Source organism: Pogona vitticeps, chromosome 9 (genome assembly GCF_051106095.1).
Source record: "Pogona vitticeps strain Pit_001003342236 chromosome 9, PviZW2.1, whole genome shotgun sequence".
NCBI classification, from domain to species: domain Eukaryota; kingdom Metazoa; phylum Chordata; class Lepidosauria; order Squamata; family Agamidae; genus Pogona; species Pogona vitticeps.
The window spans coordinates 13,102,324-13,120,390 of record NC_135791.1 but is presented as its reverse complement, the minus strand read 5'-3'; the positions used below and the strand labels follow the sequence as shown (position 1 = coordinate 13,120,390).

The 18,067-nt window shown below is 45.8% G+C and overlaps 1 protein-coding gene across 1 annotated transcript; it reads left to right on the top strand.

Moving 5' to 3' along the window:
* The first annotated feature begins 1,713 nt into the window (after positions 1–1,713).
* FABP3 (fatty acid binding protein 3) lies at positions 1,714–13,641 on the top strand. The gene is made up of 4 exons (XM_020812375.3): positions 1,714–1,957; positions 8,945–9,117; positions 12,613–12,714; positions 13,339–13,641. The coding sequence occupies exons 1-4, from the start codon at positions 1,885–1,887 to the stop codon at positions 13,390–13,392; spliced, it is 402 nt and encodes a 133-aa protein (XP_020668034.3). The 5' UTR covers positions 1,714–1,884; the 3' UTR covers positions 13,393–13,641.
* The last annotated feature ends 4,426 nt before the right edge of the window (positions 13,642–18,067 follow it).

Here is an 18,067-nt window from a genome sequence, read left to right as displayed (position 1 = left end):
ACAAGCTTGTTTATTTATGTATATTTGACATTTTACAAAATTGTTAGAGTAATGTATATTTTGAGTACTGCTCTGGGGATTCACATACTAGGTGTGACTTAGGATCTCAGTACGTTTTAATCTAGCTCTGATTAACAGCTACACAGTAACATTACTAGACCCCATTAAATGTTTGTATTTATACTGTAGAGACTAAGAAAGGTTGCGTTAAGCAGGCGTGGCATTGGGTGGCTAAGAGCTCTGTCAGCTTGAACAATTAAAACCAATTCCTGAGTAATAATCGTTTGATACATGTCTTTTATACCAAGCTCTGGTGGGTAGATCTTGAAGTTGTAGTGTGTGTTTTTTTTTAAAAGGTCACCCCAGCCAGCTGAAGCTTGCCCATCTGTTTGCTAAAGGGTGCAAATAAGTCAGGGCAGCATTTGGAGGATCCCTCCCTCACATGCTTTCATTGTACCTTTAGGAATACTGGAAGAGAATTTGTGCATGTGAATCCCCGGAAACACTTAAATTCCCCTCCCACCCTGGAAAGCTATGGAGAAGAGAGGACAGTTTGCTTAACACTTGAAGGTACAACTCAGTGGTGTATGCATTTGGCTGAAGAGCCAGAGGTTGGAGTTCGATTCCTGCGCCTCCCTTGACAGGGCCTGGACTCAGAGACCCATATGGCCCCTTCTAGCTCTGCACTTCTAAGATTCTGTTGGGATCAGAAGCTTGAGGATTTCAATAAAGGCTTCCCTATACTTATTTCCCACCCCCATGGATATCATTGTTCTTGCAGCATTGGAAAACAAGAATTATTTATTTATCATGTCATAGCCTTCCAAAGATTAGAGCCATGGATATTTATCCTGAATTGACAGACTGATTTTAAACAGGCCGAGGGAAGGGAGGGGAGAATGTAAACAGGGTGGCCAAGATGGGAAAAGGGGGGCAACAAGTGTTCTTTCAGGCTCCAGCCCTGCTACTCACCGGGAGTGAGACCCGGTGAATTGAACAAGACCAGCATCTGGGACCACAGCTTGGCAACCTTGCAGCACAGGCAGCTTGGAGACCAAGCATAGGGGGTGCCTCAGCCCAAACTGGGGGGGGGGGAGAGGCATCCTCCATTCCCTTCATCATCCACGTAAGCTTTGTTGTTGATATGTGCCATCAAGTTGTCTCCAACTCTTGTATTTGGTCATCCTCTTGTTCTTCTCATGCAAAGCATATCCTACCCGCTGGGACGGTTGTGCAGACAGAAGGGTTTGGCAACGGGGGGGGGGGGTGCTAATTCTTCCCAGCTCCTCATAGCGACGCTGACCTAAAAATGCAAGAACTGAAATAAAACAACGAGCTGTGACTTATGACATGAGGCATATTTGAGGACCGCTCTTAATTTTGAGAGGAGATACAGTCGGAGCAAGGGAGCGCGTCACCGGTTGAATTTCTGCCTGTCTCAAAGCGGAGGGGGAGAGGAGGAACGCAATGGAAGGCGAATGGATCAAAGCACCACCACCACCACTAGAAGGGAGGCGGGGGCGCCCGAAGCTCTTCTGGGCGTTTTGCGCTCCGGTTCGGCACCATCACCTGCGCCGCGTTGCGGAGGGGCGGGCTGGGCTGGGCTGGGCTGGGGGGGGAGAGAGAAGCGCAGCAACGTGACGGACCGGCGCCCGCTCGCTTTTTTCCACTCATGTGATTCGTCCTCGCCGCCGGAGCTATTTAAAGAGGCTGGGCTGGGCTGTGCGGGGAGCGGAAAAAAGAGAGAAGCCCCTGCCTGCCTCTCCGAGGAGCGGCTCCAGCCGGCCCGGCGCGCGGCCCCGAGCGAGAGCGCGAGCGCGAGCGACTGCGGCGCCTTCTCCTGCTCGCCTTCGCCTCCCGCGACATTCCCGCCCCGGCGTCGCCATGGCTGAAGCCTTCGCCGGCGTCTGGAACCTGGTCGAGAGCCACGGCTTCGATGACTACATGAAAACCATCGGTAAGGGGAGCGGCCGGGTCGGCGGTCGGAGGAGGAGATAACGGATATGAGAAAGCGGCAGAGGGTTTGGAAAGCCTGTTTCGTGGGCGGACACGCCGGGGATGAAAAAGCTGCCCAGTAGATAGATGCACGTGCCTATATGCAGGCAACAAAGAGAGCTTGCTTTTTAAATCTAGAGCGGTGTAGGTGTATTGCTTTTATGTTGCTTTAAAAATGGCTTTTGCATATGTATGTATATCTCCATATGTATCGTATACTATATTTCAAAGCTCTTCCCCCCCCCCAAAAAAAAAACCCCGTCCGCGGTGGCGCCTAGCAGGAGGCGCTCGACCTTGCCATATGTAGCGGAGATGCGGTCCAAAGACGGCCGCTCCCTGGTCGGGGGCCTTCCCTCTTCTTCTCCCCCCCCCCCCCGCCGCTGCCTGCGCGCTTTGTCGGAGTCCGTGGATGCGTCGTGGAAAGTGCCTTTTAAAGATCGGGAGGTAGGAATGGGGGGGGTGGGTGGGTGAGTGGGGCGTCTTTCTGCTCGGGCTTCCCCTCGGTCCGCGGCCATCTGGCTGTCCCTTCCCCCACCACCGCCCTGGAGAAGCTAAACCGCGAGCCACGTGGGGAGCGAGTCGATGAGAGGTTTGCCCTCGGACGACGGGCAGGGAGGGACGGAGGGAGGGAGGGAGAGGCATCGCCGGCGGGGCTGGGCTCGGAGAGCATCTGTCGCCGCCTTCCCCGGAATCGGGAGGTCCCCAGATAGGTCAGACTACAATTCCCATCGCCCGCCCGCCCACCTGCCGGCCGGCCGGCCCTGCCGCAGAGGCCCCGCGGCTGCTTTGCGCAACGTGCCGAAAGAACGCCCGGGGCGATCGCATGGCGCGTCTCCGGGGGACGGTGCGCGCTGCCCGGCTGCCTGGCTGGCTGGCTGGCTGGCGAGGAGTCCTCGGAGGGAGGAAAGGCGGGAACGGTTTAAGGATCGAGCTTCTTACGCAGGATGGGATCTTCTCCCGAGGAGGCGCGGCCCGAGCTTGGAAGAGGATAGGGCGGGGTTGGCGGAGCGAGGATGAGCGCGGGCCGCGGCGGCGGCGGACCTTGAGCTCGCCGGCTCTTTGCCTCGGCGGGCGGGCGGGCGGTCTCCCTGCAGGGAGGCGGGCAGGCAGGTCCGGCCCCCGGGCCGAGAGGACGGCCGGCACCGTCTCTTGGCTCCCCGCCCCCGTCTCTCTTCCGAGCCCCCATGTCTGCTGAGCAGCAGCAGAACGGATCCCCGGGAGTCCTGGAATTATGACCCGCCAGCCCTGAAATGATGGAGGGGACTCGTTTTCAAGGCTCATGTGCCGCCCCCCCCCACACACATATTTCCATATGCTTCATCTGTACCACCTGACCCAGAACAGTCCTGAAATCCTGTCATTGGGACTGATGAAGAAACCAAACGTTTTGGACTACAATGTCCAGAATCCCCCAGCTAATACAACTGGGTGCTTTTGGTACCTATAGTCTCTCCCCCTCCCCCAATTTTTTTTTCCAACTCAGCCCTCCGCATTCATTGGCCAGAGCACTGGTTGGCAGAGACGTGGAGTAGCAGCATCCTTCTAGCCTGCTGCTCTGTCTTTTGTCTCCACCACCAGTGCTCTCCCTCCCCCTCCCCAATGGAAGCCAGCACTTGGAGCTGCAGGAGGGCTGGACAAAGGGGGAGAGGGAGGGGAGAGGTGTGGGTCCTCTCCCACCTCGGAACCACTCTTGTTCACCTCCTTCAAAAGCACACAAACGCCCAAAGGTCAAAAAAATAGTGACATATCCTAGCAAGGAACAGAGGTATCAGCCTGCCTTGCCCATCCTTTTTTGCCTGTCTAGCCCTGCATTACCAACTCTTGACTGGCATCAGGGCTTGAGCAGCAGCCTTTCCCCTCCTTTGCTAAGAGGAGCAATTTTAACTGAAAGCTTTCAAATACATGTGAAGCGTGCGCTTTCCAACTAGGTTTGTGGCTGTTTAATCATGTGCACACTGGTGTGTAGTCAACAGAGTGATGGACTAGTTAGTACTTGGGAGACCTAGAATAACATCTCTGCTTGGTTGTGGAAACTCACTAGTGATCGTATGGGGAAAAACCCATTTCTTCAATATCCTCACACACTTTGAAAAACTCGGTCAAAGCCACCACCCACAGTCAGATGCAACTTGATGGCGCGCACGTGCACACACACAGGTGAGGTTTGCTGGCTGTTCCATTGTTGGGGATGAGTAGACCAGGCGGTCCTGTTTCCCATTCCATTCTCAAAGTTAGCCTCTTTCTAACACTTCTCTTGTCTGTTTCACACACAAACACCCATTCCATTTGGGAACTCGGAGGTGCATGCACGGCCCCACTCCTATCTCCTTTTTATTATCATGTGTCATCAAGTAAATACTGACTTATGGTGACCCTTTCTCAAAGTTTTCCAGGTAAAGAAGTGGTTTGCCACGCCCTTCTTCTGCAGGTGCCCTGGGACTGCACAGCTTGCCCAAGGCCATGCAGGCTGACTTTATTCACAGGAGTCACAGCGGGGAATTGAACTCCCAACGACTAAACTACTGTGCTATCCAGCCAACTCAGCCCCTTTTTACCTCTGGTGTAACTGAGCAACCAGGCAAAAATCAGCTACTGAACTTTATGAGCCAATGGGCATCTGAACATGGGTCTTTCCTGTCCTAATTTTATGCACTAAAAATTATAACCACACCCATCAATTAATGGGGAAAATGAGAGAGTTTGCAGAGTATCGAGTGGGGGTGGCAAACATGTAAACATCTGGGTTTTTGGTCTTCAGCCCAAGTAACGTGGCCAATGGTAAGGAAAGACTGGACCTATAATTCACCTACTTCAGGAGGATCCTTCCATGACCCATTTGTCAGGACAGCAACCCTGTGAGGTAGGCACAGCTGAACAAACAAGCCCAAGTTTCCCAGGTGGCTTTATGACTGCATGGGGGACTGGAGCCCAGGTCTGACACTATAATTCATGGGTTGCTCTTTGAGAAAGGCAGAGTGATTGCTAGCCACAGGATGTGGTCTTTTCCAGGGCTTAAGACAGTTTTCTTTTGGATTGGAGGGAGGCTAACAGAGGTGAAACTTCAACCAGATCAGCAGCCAAATGTGGGGAAAGTTCACCCCAAAAGAATGCAAGTGGCAAAGAGGGAGGAGCTCCAAACTTAGGCTGCAACTAAGAGCTCTCTCTATCTTGTGCAAATACCACAAGGCTTTTAGGAGTCCTCTCTCCATGGTGTGGCTGGATGCCAGGAAAGGCCACTCCTCTTATTCCTTCCTAGGGCAGATTGTAGAGGCCTGCATTCCTATCTTGAAGTGCAGTGAAGGACTCCACCTCTACTTTGATTCTTATGAGCAAGACTTTAATTTTCATTGACCTGAAACAGTTTTCGGTTCCTTTTTTGGGCCGGGAGGGCCTCCCAACACATAACTTGAAAACCAGAATTTCAACAATACTTTTGTCTAAAGCAAGAGTTAGCGAAATCCAAACCAGTTCAGCTGAGTGATCCCTAAAATGACACAAACCATAAATCGCCTGGCTTAAAAGCAGCAAAAAGAAATTGGTCTTTTAAAATTGGAATCAGAACACTGCACAATTCAAAATCATTGGCACAAATGAAATACAGGCAAAGTCAAAAACCAATTAAAATATCAAGACAATCAGACTGTTTTTGACCAGAAGCTGTTAAGAGCCTGAGAGGTGTGCAAAAACTTTTCCCCGGCTTCAGCTGTCATCCGGGGAATAGGTGTCTATGAAGTGGGATTCATCGCGTTCCAGTGTTCCTGGAAGGGAAGGGTTGGCGAGTGGTGTTGCTTCTGCCTAGGGGACACCGAAGTGTACCCTTCAGGGAGGCTCCTGTCTCTGTCCCTCGGTCGGTCATCCCAAACCATTCAAGGGGAAGCACCTCTGCTCACGGCAGTTGGAAACAGGTGGATCTTCATAGTATGTTTGGAAACGGAAACTTCTGAGACCAGTTTAACTAGTTGTGGGGAGGGTGGTTGTTGTCTGTGCACACTGATCGTGCTGTTTTGCAAACATCCCAAGCACCTTGTCAGATCATATCGAAAAAGGGCACCTTTCCATTTGGGAATGTATTTTGAACCAATTGTTTATATCAGGAGCTATTGTAGATGTTGGGCGTCAGGAGTTCAAAGACACAGAGTGCCTCCTAAGAGAGGGTCCAGAAAAGGTGGTGTGTGTGGCTGATGGAGTTAGATATGCTGCCACATGGCTGGCCTTGGGCAAGGGGCATGGTCTCAGAGCACCACGAAAGGCAGGTATAGGTAAAACACTTCTGAGTATTCTACACCTCAGAGACCCTTGGAGGACTGATGTCAGTTAAAATTGACTTGATACTATCTATTACTTGATATTGGAAATAGGGAATATGTGGCCCTCCAGATGTTGGTCTGAAGCTCCCATCAACTAGCTCACGGTGACACACGCCCTAGTTATATCCCGGATGGATGACTGTATCACGCTCTATGTGGGGCTGCCAATGGAAAGGGACACAGGAAACTTCAGCGAGCCCAAAATGCAGCAGCTGGATTGCTGACTGGGGCTGGTTGCAGAGATCACATAACCCCTCTGTTACAGCACCTGCAATGGCTGCCAATCAGTTACCAGGCAAAATTTAAAGTGTTGGTTTTAACCTATAAACCCTAAATGGCCTGGGTTCAAGCTATCTCAAGGACTGTGTCTCCCTCTATGAGCCGGCTTGGGTGCTAAGATCATCAAGATACGCCCTTTCTTTCAGTCCCTCCACCTTCACAGGTGTGTCTGATGGGGACACAGGAGAGAGCCTTCTCTGTTGTTGCTTCCAGACTTTGGAACTCCCTCCCACAGGGGGCAAAGGTGGCCGCATCTTTACTATCCTTCTGCAAGCAAAGACGTTTCTCTTCAGGCAGGCTTTCTCTGAATGACTGGCTACCTGAGTGTGATTTTTTAGATGGATTGTTATGCATTACTACTTTAACTGAGGTTTTTAGTACTACTTGTGTTTACCATTTCTCACAGTGGTACTTGTTCCTTTTTAATATTTGCATACTTACGATTTTTAGCTGTAATATTGCCTTAATGTGTGTTGCCTTTTTAAACACATTGTTTGTAGCTTTAAATATTGTCTTTTAATGATATAAGCCGCCATAGGTCCTTTTAAGGCAGCGCCCCCCAACCTTTTTGGAACTGTGGACTGGTTGGGGGGGTTCCTTGTGCGGGGGGGGCGCCCACAATTGGGTGTGTGTGTCGCGCTCACATGCATGCCCCTGAGTGCAACAGACACACAGCCCCGAGAGTGCAACATACCCGCCGGGCGAGCGGAGATTCATATCCGTGACCCAGTCCCGGGAAGCTCATGGACCGGCACCGGGCCACAGATCAGGGGTTGGGGACCCCTGTTTTAAGGAAAAAGTTGGGGTAAAATGTTTTAAATAAATAAATAAAAATGAACTCTAGTCACCATGGCCAATGGTAAGGTCTGGTGGGAGCTGTAGTCTAACATCTTCTCAAGCAGAGTTAGAAAAAGGTTTTTTTAAATTTACATCTCCCCCCCCCAAAAAAAATCCACCCAGAATTGCCAGTGACTATGCTGGGAAGTATAGTTGAAAAAGTAACTTTTTAAGCATCTGATTTGGAAAGTAGCCCAATGTATAGTCTTAATACTATTTTTCACATCTATGGTAAGTGGATGTGACCCACTACTAAACCCAGCAGCTGAAGACAAGCTATGTAACCCATAATTTTGTTTCCCACTGTCACAGATGAACCCCAAACAGAGACAGGTTGGGAACAAAGCTATGGAATTTGTGGCTGGGTTTGTACATATGAGTAAGCCATGTTAAGGTGTATTGAACTGAAGCTTACTGTCAAGTTCAAACCCACCTTTACAAACAAACTATGGTTTGCTAACCAGCTGGAAACCACAGTGAGGAGCTATGGTATGTTCTTGGCTTGTGTTGTTGGGTTATTTATTTATTTATTTACATTTATACCCTGCCCATTTAGACCCAAGTCTACTCTGAGCAGTTAACAATAAAAATGGCATAAAACCAATATTATAAAATAAAATTTGTTGCTATGTCTTAATCTAACCATAGTTACTCCTTTGTGTTCCTACCTGCCCATCTCAAAACAATGAATGAGATAGAAGAGAAACACACAGCAATAAAGACAGCAAAGAGGTGTTGCATTGTCAGTGGGCCCATTGATGGCTTAAGTAACAAGCAGTGGCTAATGTAAACCATGGCTTAATATGATATGGGAGGATGGCAAGCAAATGGAGATCCTCTATCTCCATAAGCAGACCTTGGAAAAGTTTTGGGACTACTTCTCCAAGCTAGCATCGCCAAGGCCTCCTAGGAGTTGTAGTCCACGCAAGTACCTTTTCTCAGCCCATATATAACAAAATATACAGTATTATAATAAGGTAGGGGAAGGGAATCTGATGTGCTCCAGATGTTTTATTCTATGGCCCCATAATCCCTAATCTAGTCTGACTGCTTAGAAGACATCTGTGACATCTAGAGGATATTAGGATGCCTATTCCTGCAGTACAGTATTGAGATTAGGGGTCACAAAGTCTATGTTTCCCAGATATGCATGCAAACAAAGGATTGATGAGTGAGACCGGTGGAAAAGCAAACAAATAAAAGAGAAGTGTGTGTGACTGTAGAGGAATCTTGGGTTGCTCTGTAATTTGGTAGAAGTCATGTGACTGTATACAGGGTTCCTTAAAACATCTAAAGAAATAAGTTAGGGGGAAGACCTATAACTTGTGAATATTACTTTTTTGGATCACAATGCCAATGGGCCACGATGGCCACTGGGTTCAGGGAGGTATAGTCCACAAAAGTAATTTCTTCCAGCTCTTTAATGCTGAGGTGGCAGTTCAAGATTCACCACTGGCAGATCGCAGGTTTTTAGGCTGCACATGGGGGGGGTGATTTTGATGGGCTCTGCTTGTGTTTTCTTGCAGGTGTGGGCTTTGCTACAAGACAGATAGCAAACCTGACCAAACCCACCACCATTATTGAAGTTGATGGGGAAAAGGTGACCATCAAGACCCAGAGCACATTCAAGAGCACAGAGATCAACTTCAAACTGGAAGAAGAATTTGATGAGACAACAGCAGACGACAGACATGTCAAAGTAAGATTTCAGGACTAGGGTTTGAACAGAATAGGAGCTGAGTCCATGGCAGGCTACTAATGGGCTAGACAACAAGCTGGCCTCAAAGAAGTTACTTTCCTTATACTACAACTCTCAGAATTCTACCAGCCATTTTGTATTTTGTGACCTGTAGCCTAACAATGTATCTTCCCAGGTAAATTACAATAAGAATGCAACAATCTGTCCTATTCTGAGGTCTTGCTATGTGATCAGTTGGCCCTCTGTGGTTTGCTTTAAAGTCCCGAGCACAGATGTTTCCATGTTACATACTACCTGATTGGGGTTTTTTAATGGAGATATAGGGATCTGAATCTGTAACATGCAAGGCATGTATTCCATCATGGAGCTAGAAACCCACACCAAGGCAGTGGCTATTTCACCTTTTTTCGCTTCTCCTAGCAGGGTAGATAGATAAGTTTGACCGGACCCTTCTTATGAGTTCCGCCTGACCTTTTCAGCCAGTGGAGCTGGAATCAGGCCTACCAAATGGCCTTTGGACTATGCCCTGTAGGTGTGAACTCGGGATTTCTGTCTGTGGTTTAATGGTTGTGATGAAAACATATATCAGTGAGGCAACCTGCTTAACACAGAGCTATGGTAGAGATGCTACACAAAGGCTTTCCATTTTCTCTCCCACTGTTGAAACATGGCACAGGGTTTCTGAGGGCTGCTTGTCCCAGTCCTTGATTCCTATCCCCTTTTTGTCTTCTGTTTATGGGGGGGGGGGGGGGGAGGGAGGTCGGCAAGAGTTTGGAATGCTGGGGAAAGGCAGTAACATCGGCACGAGAGAAGCAGGAAGTGGTCTACTGCATGTTGGGTTATTAGCCAGGTTGGCCTATTTTAGTATGGAGATTTTGCTCAAGAGAGTCTTCCTTCCCTGATTCTCTAGCAAGCCACAGCATTTGATATTATCAGTGGCTATTCCATAAAGCAGTGTCCCTCCCACCAGCTGGGTTTTACCCCCAGAGCCTCCTGCTCACTCTCCTGCTGGAGTGGCAATTGTTTGGGTTTGGAGATGTTGGTCTGAGCTTGTCTGTCCAGCGTGCACCTCTGAAGCTGGTGCTCCTGCAGGCCATAATCATGTTGCTCCAGCTATTTGTCCTCTGGCGGCTTGCCAGCCAAACTGATTTACTTTGAAGGACAAGCACGAGCTTTTTAGGTATTCACATTTGCATCCTATGGGAGAACAGTTCCATTAGCCCTGGTTATGTTTTTTACAGGCTTGCTGATAACTTTCAAAGTTCCTTTCATTTGATTAATCATTGGATTTATCACAAGTTAATAAAACTGCAGTCCTTAGTGTGGCTAATTTTTTTTTCTGGTATGAAGTAGGAAGTGATTTACAATGACCATCTGTTAACATTCTTTTGATCATTTCTGGTTCCAGTGATTTAAGAGCCAAAGTGGATCTATAATCAAATAAAATCTGCTCCTCAGTTTCAGCCTTCCAGTTAAATGACTTCAATCTTGCAGTCCTGATTTTTTTTTTTTAAAGAAATGTTTTATGGCACCATCACAAGTTATCATTGCAAAGCTGAATAACTATATTAGTTAAGCGCTTCCTATAGTTCCAAAGTTGTAAAACCAGTTATCCTAAAGGTTTGGTTCTACAGGCTGTCATTCCACACCATTTTAGATAAGAAAAGCCAGTAGCACAACTTTCTTTCGTATGGCATAAAAGATCAAAGTGCGAAGGTCTAACTTGTTTGCCAAGACAGCTACAGGAAGTTGCTTCCATGAGTAAGAACCCCTTACTCCAAGAGGACATTTCTGTCTGTCATTTTTCATGGGGGTGGCCCTGTTTAGTTTGCGACAGCAAAAGGAACACAGAGTTTTGTGCCACTATGAAGACTTAACAGGTTTTCTTTGCATATGTTTTTGTGCCTTTCAGATACCACTCCCTTGCTACGTCTGTTTCTATCCATTTCAGTGTAGGCACCTAAAGTCATGCTTTCCAGGCTAAGTTTCACTGAAATCAATGGGATATCCCATTTATCAATGGGATAAATTAGGCACAATTTTCACATTTGTTTAAGCCTGTAAAAAATCACTGGAACACACAACTAAAGAGATTTGACACCCCTCCCCAAAAATGTTAAATGGATCTCCCACACATTGCTTTGTGGACTAGCGTCAGTTTGGAAAAGTGAATAATGCATTGGATAGACAGACATACCAAAGCCACCTCAGCAGACATTAACTTGCATTTGCAGAAGTACTAACCCAGCTGGTGGTGCATTGAGAGGAAGAAGTTTATCTCCATTCTCGCCAGACAGTTCTGTAATTTAGTGATAGTGTGCCCTGAGCTAGGAAGGCATTTCAGACTACATGCCCCAGAATCCCCCAGCCAGCAAAGCCACTGCATCGTTATTGTTCGTAGTGTAAATTGCCTTTTGGATAACAACTCCCAGGATCCCCCCACCAGGCAGCCTGGCCAGTCTGAGCTCTTTCGATAGCCTTTCAGATGTTGTTGGCCTGCAACGCTCATCATGTCTCACTGTAGCCTCATGTCTCACAGTTCTGATTGTTAATTGCAATTGTCTTCCATGCAAAGACCACAGATGTGCTAGGGCATTCACAGCAGGGGTCACCACCACAGCATAATCCTCATTATTAAAGCCCTTCTGAGTGTAATGTCATCTTCTCTGTGTAATTTCTATTTATTCAGCAGTTGCCCATCTTGCACTGATTCGGAAGCCAGAAGTGGGTGAAACCCATACTAACTGATAGGCTCCAACTGATGCCCAAATTGGCAGTTTTCCTTTTAGGTCAAAAAGCCATTTCAGGGAAGGGGGTGATCATGACCTTGGATTGGGAGCAATGCTACAGTGGAGCCAAAGATGGTGGGATCAAAGCAGTGAGACTTTTGGATCAGCAGGAAAAAGGGCATAATCTGCCACCACTAGAACATTGTCTGCTGATCCTGGTAACTTAGGCATTGCTGGTTCCCGTACTGTAAGAAAGATAGCAGGCAGAACACTTGCAGTTTTTTGGTGTGTGCACTCACAACTATACACATGGAAAATAGCTTCCTGTAATTGTGGACTCTGCTGTGGAGAGGGCAGTATGGGAAGTAATATAAAGAGCACATGAACACAAAATATTTTCTCGCAAAGGTTAATCTCTCACATCTGCTATGTTCCTGTTAATATTCAAGGCCACTGATGTTCCAGAGAAAAAGTTACAGCACATCAGATGACTTATTGAATGTTACTTCATAGTTGTGACCTATATCAACTCTGTAATTAAACATCCTGTTATTTGTTTCCCATTTAAGTCTGATTTGGAATCCAGTATTCTGGAGAGAGTTTGTTTTATTTTGAGGAACTGGTCCACTATAAATGACTGCTGTTAAACGAGGGTGGATGTGTAGGTGGGTAACAAGCCCAGGAATTCTCTATCGGTAAGCCTGCGGCAATTCCTTTATTATTTTTATTTAATAAATAGATTGATCTTGATTCTTTTTTTCTCCAGTCTGTTGTGACACTAGAAGGAGGGAAGCTTGTTCATGTGCAGAAATGGGATGGAAAAGAGACCTCATTAGTCCGAGAACTGAAGGATGGAAAATTAATTTTGGTACGTATGGACAAAGTACATTTCAGGTCATTACAACTATATGGACATGGGAAAAATTTAAAGGAAAAAGTGGTGGGACAGATGCAGATCTCACTCTTTAAAACACTTTTCTAGCTGCCCTGTCACATAAGCCGCCCAGAGACCTTTGGGTAGTGTGGGCGGCATATAAATTAAATAAATAAATAAATAAAATAAATAAAAATGTGCCTGAAAATGACCAAGCAAGAAGCATTATTTGGAAATAATGAGTTGCCACAAATTCCTCCTTTAAAAAAAACTGCAGTGCTGAGTCACTCAGTTATATTCACCAAGCGAGACTCATGCAACAAAATGTTGTGATATGAAGTGCTTCCATCAGCACTCCACGGCATCAAGTACATTCAGTCCTTACCAGATTGATATATATGGGCACATTTCAAACATGAGATCTACTTTGTTTTTTTACCATAACTGCACAACCCAGGGAAAGCCAATGTGCTGTAGTGGATGGACTGGGACTTAGAAGATCTGGACTCAGACCCCAGGGTGACCTTGGAAACTTGTTGGGGATGTTTGCTGCCATAAGTTGAAATCAAATCATAAGTACAACCGCTTTATCTATGAACCTCTCTGCTTGCCTTTCAGACTCTGACAATGGGAAATGTAGTCTGCACCCGCACCTATCAAAAAGCAGAATAGAGCCTTCGCCTGCATTTTGCCACTCTTCATCCAATGCCAAACTCACTGCCAAATTGCTTGTGTGTGGTCTCTCTCCCCCCCCCCCCCGTTTTTGTATAGTTCCTGCACATATTTGAACCCATCCAGTATCAACTTGAACAGGTCTTACGACTGCCTCTGAACGCTGATCCTTGGGTTTTTTTTTTAAATAACGAAAAAGGGGAAAGCAATGTGAACAAACAATAAACTGAAGCAGTTGTAACATAACAATGTCTGATTGTTTCTATGAATGTGTAATCTGTTTTATTTTGAAATGGACACCCTGTGTTTGCTCAAAATTGGTCTATAAAGTAGCCAAACGCTGTGGATGTTTTGCTTATTAGATCATCAGCATTGCTAGAGCTTTCCTCTTGCCCGCAGGCTTGGTAGTAATTCCATTAGTGCACCATGGAATGAACTCCACATTTAAAGTGTATTTGCATTCTGACAAAACAGTAATAATCTACGAAATCAAGATGTTTTCTCAGCCATACAAGTCTGGTTCTATAGCAAAGGTGTTTCCCACCTAGCTGTTTCCCACTTGTTTTTCTCAAACACAGGTAACATACTTTAAACCCTGTTTGGAACTCTACCTGTCTTTAAGAATTTGAGTGGATTCTTGAAAATCCACTTCTTACCTAAGTTCCCAGGATGATTTTAAAAACTGAATGATAATTGAGAAATCATTTCCTGCACTGTACGTTATTATGCATTATAGGAAATGCACCATCCCATTTCAACATCTTTTAGAATGGAATATTGCCGATTCCAGAAGGAGAAAAGTATTTACTCCAATCCTGCTGCTTAGCATAGTAAGTTGCAGCTACAGTAGATCCACTGAATCAATAGAACTTACCCAAATCCCCACTGATTCAGTGGTCCTACTCTAGTTGCAACTCACCACACTAAGTAACAGGATTATATGGTGTTTTACATGAGGTCAGTTCATCAGTATCTAGAAGTATCTGCACCTTTTAAGTTACTCATTTAACCACAGAGCCCTTTCTAACTACCAAACAACACTGACATGTTTTCAAAATGTAATGGTGGCCATCCTTTGATTTCTAGAGAACTAGAACTTAAAATGTTAGTTTACCTGCAAAAGTACTAGTCTTGTATGATTTAGAAATCCTAGTTCCCCACATACCCTATTCCTTCCCTCCTTTTCTCTCCTTCCTCCCCAGTATTCGTTTGGTCTTTCTGTTTCCTCCCAGGCAATAGAAGCTTCTTCTTTGAAAAAATTGGTAGTTTGTAGTGAAGGCTGCAAAGGAATGCATATTTAGAATCTGAACTCTAAAGCAAGTCCTATCAATTTCGGATGCACGTTATTGCACCTGTTTAAAAGGTCACAGCTGAATGGGAGACCCCATGCATACTTTTTGAGTGTCTCAGAACATCCCTGATGTTATTACCAACCAGGGCTGAGAAAGCTGTGGCTGAAATCCTGAAAAACTGCCACCACTTTACATGGTGAAGTAGATGCAAACTCCTTAGAACTTCTGAGCTGAAACTCAGCACCCTCCTTAACTTTCATCACTTACAGTACTAGTCTACCTCTAGAAACCCAGGTACACACTGAAAGCATATGTCCTCTTATTGCAGCCTGGCCTTGCACAGACAGGATTTTTGGAGGCTGTCCTTAAGAGTATTCTTGCCATGAGGAAAGAAAACTGGCTGCCAGATATACATGTCCTCCTCAGCAGCAGTGTCCCATCTGTGGAATTCTCTTCCCAGACAGCTTTCGCCTTGTTATTCTTGAGCATCTCGAGAACATGTTCTTACTGATCAAGTCACCTTAGTTGTTTTTAATGGCTACTGAGATGATTAACAGTTACAATTTTGCATTGGCATTTGGATTCTGTTCTCCACAAACCAGAAGTGCCAGTTCAAGAACTCTATTCCTGGGGGTATGTGAGTGGACTAGAATTCCCCCAAAACAAACCACTGGATAGGATTACTTCACTTTCATAGAAAAGTGAAGTTGGAAGGGGCCTACAAGGCCATCAAGTCCAACCCCCTGCTCAGCGCAGGGAAACAATCAAAGCATATCTGCCAGGTGATTGTCTCAAGTTTTCCTCAGATGCCTCCAGTGTTGGTAAAAGGTAAAGGTTCCCCTTGACAATTTTTGTCCAGTCGTGTCCGACTCTAGGGGGCGGCGCTCATCCCGCTCTTCAAGCCATAGAGCCAGCGTTTGTCCGAAGACAATCTTCCGTGGTCACATGGCCAGTGTGATTTAGACACGGAACACTCCAGTGTTGGAGCACTCACCAACTCCAGAAGTAACTGGTTCCACTGTCATACTGCTCTAACAATTAGGAAGTTTTTCCTGATATTCAAGCAAAATCTGACTGCCTTTAACTTGAGTCCATTGCTGTGTGTCCTGCACTCTGGGATGAATGAGAATAGATCCTGCCCCTCCTCTGTATGACAGCCTTTCAAATATTTGAAAAGTGCTATCACCCCACAGTCTTCTCAAGCCTAAACATGCCCAATTATTTCAGCCTTTCCTCATAGGGCTTGGTTTCCAGCCCCCTGATCATCCTTGTCGCTCTCCTCTGAACTTGTTGCAATTTGTCAGCATCCTTCCTGAAGTGCGGTGTCCAGAACTGAACACATGACTCAAGGTGAGGCCTAACCAGTGCTGAATAGAGGGGGACTAGCACCTCATGGGATTTGGAAACTACTTCTATTAATGCAGCCTCAAATAGCATGCGCCTTTTTGTAGCCACATCACACTGTTGACTCATATTTAGCTTGTGATCTATGACAATTCCAAGATCCTTCTCACTTGTAGTTTTGCTGAGCCAGGGATTCCTCATCTTGTAACTGTGCAACTGCTTTCTTTTTTTTTGAGGTGCCATACTTTGCACTTATCCCTGTTGAATTTCATTCTGTTGCTTTCAGCCCAGTGCTCCATCCTATCAAGGTCATTTTGAATTGCTTCTGTCTTCTAGGGTATTTAGTATTCCACCCAATTTGGTATCATCTACATATCTGACAAGCATTTCCTGCACTCCCTCATCCAAATCATTAATGAAAAACATATTGAAGAGCACCGGGCGCAGGACTGAGCCTTGGGGTATCCCACTTGTTACCTCCTCCCAGTTAGAGGAGGACTCATTAATCATCACCCTCTGGGTACAGTTCTGTAGCCAATTGTGTATCCACCTGACCCTTGATCTATCCACCCCACGCAGATTGCTAATCAGGATATCATTGCACTTTGTCAAAAGCTTTCCTGAAGTCAATATATAGTACGTCCACAGCATTCCCTGCCTATCAGGGAGGTTACCTGATAAAAAATGAGATCAAATTAGTTTGGCAGGATTTGTTCTTGACAAATCTGTGTTGGCTTCTAGTATTACTGCTTTGTTTTCCAGGTGCTTGCCCAATGAACACTTTAATGATCTGTTCCAGAATTCAAGCTGACTGGCCTGTAGTTCCCAGGTTCCTCCTTTTTGCCCTTTTAGAAGATAGGGACATTAGCCCTCCTCCAATCCTCTGGCACCTCCCGTTTCCATGATTTCAAGAAAATAATGGATAGCGGTTCTGAGAGTTGTTCCTTCAGTACTCTTGGATGCAGTTCATCCGGCCCTGGAGATTTGAATTCAAGATGGTAAGGTATTCCTTGACTAATTGTTTATCAATCTCCAGCTGCAATCCTGTCCCCCCCACTTGCACTTCCAATTTGTTTGGAAGTTCATAGTCTGACTTATGGGAAAAGACTGAACTAAAATTGGAATTGAGCACCCTTCCCTTTTCTTTGTCCTCTGTTACCATTTTTCTATCTCCATTGCGGAGCTGTGCCACTGTGTCTTTTGTCTTTTGCTACTCATATACCTGAAGAATGCTTTTTTAAAATTGCTTTTAGTGTCTCTAGCTAACCTCAGCTCATTCTTAGCTTTTGCTCTCCTAATGCCACCCCTGCATTTCCTTTCTACTTGTCTGCATTCATCTTTGGTGGCCTGGCCTTCTTTGCACATCCTGTACATGTCTTTCCATCAATAAAACTAACAGAAATGTCACAGTGTGTTTCATTCTAATTCTACCATCCTACCTTCAGAAGCAGGGAATGGTAAACCACTTTTCAGTATTCTCTACCTAGAAAACTTTGAAAAGGGTCACCACAAGTCAGAATTGACTTGATAGCACATTATTATTAGGAAAAGGTAGTAAAAAAGCAGTAATGGTCTCAAGATCTCTGCCTCTACCTGCCAGGTACTATGTGCTTAACTAATAATAGCTCCATCAGCTTCCAACTAACATTATGGAAGAGACTTCCTAGTCAATTTTTAAGAGTTTCCCAATTCCACCAGAATGACCCTGGTGAAACTGGAAAACTTTTGTATCAGTGACCCAGCAAAAAAGCAGAAGTACGTATTCTTTCTGTGATATAAAAACCATTGCATTGCCAGCCACCTCACTGCATAACATTGTCTTCCACAGTGCTCCTTTAAAGCTGTATTGAATCACAAATATAGCCAGTCATGGTCACTTCATGTATGATTATGTAGACCAGTTGTATTTTCGACAAGACATTCAGTTTGTGTTCTCTCTGCAGAGAGAGATTTATGAGTAGAAAGAAGTCGTAATACTCTCCACTCCCCTTACATCGCCCATCCCAATTTTTGTCTCCATAGGAAGCTACATTTTCTCT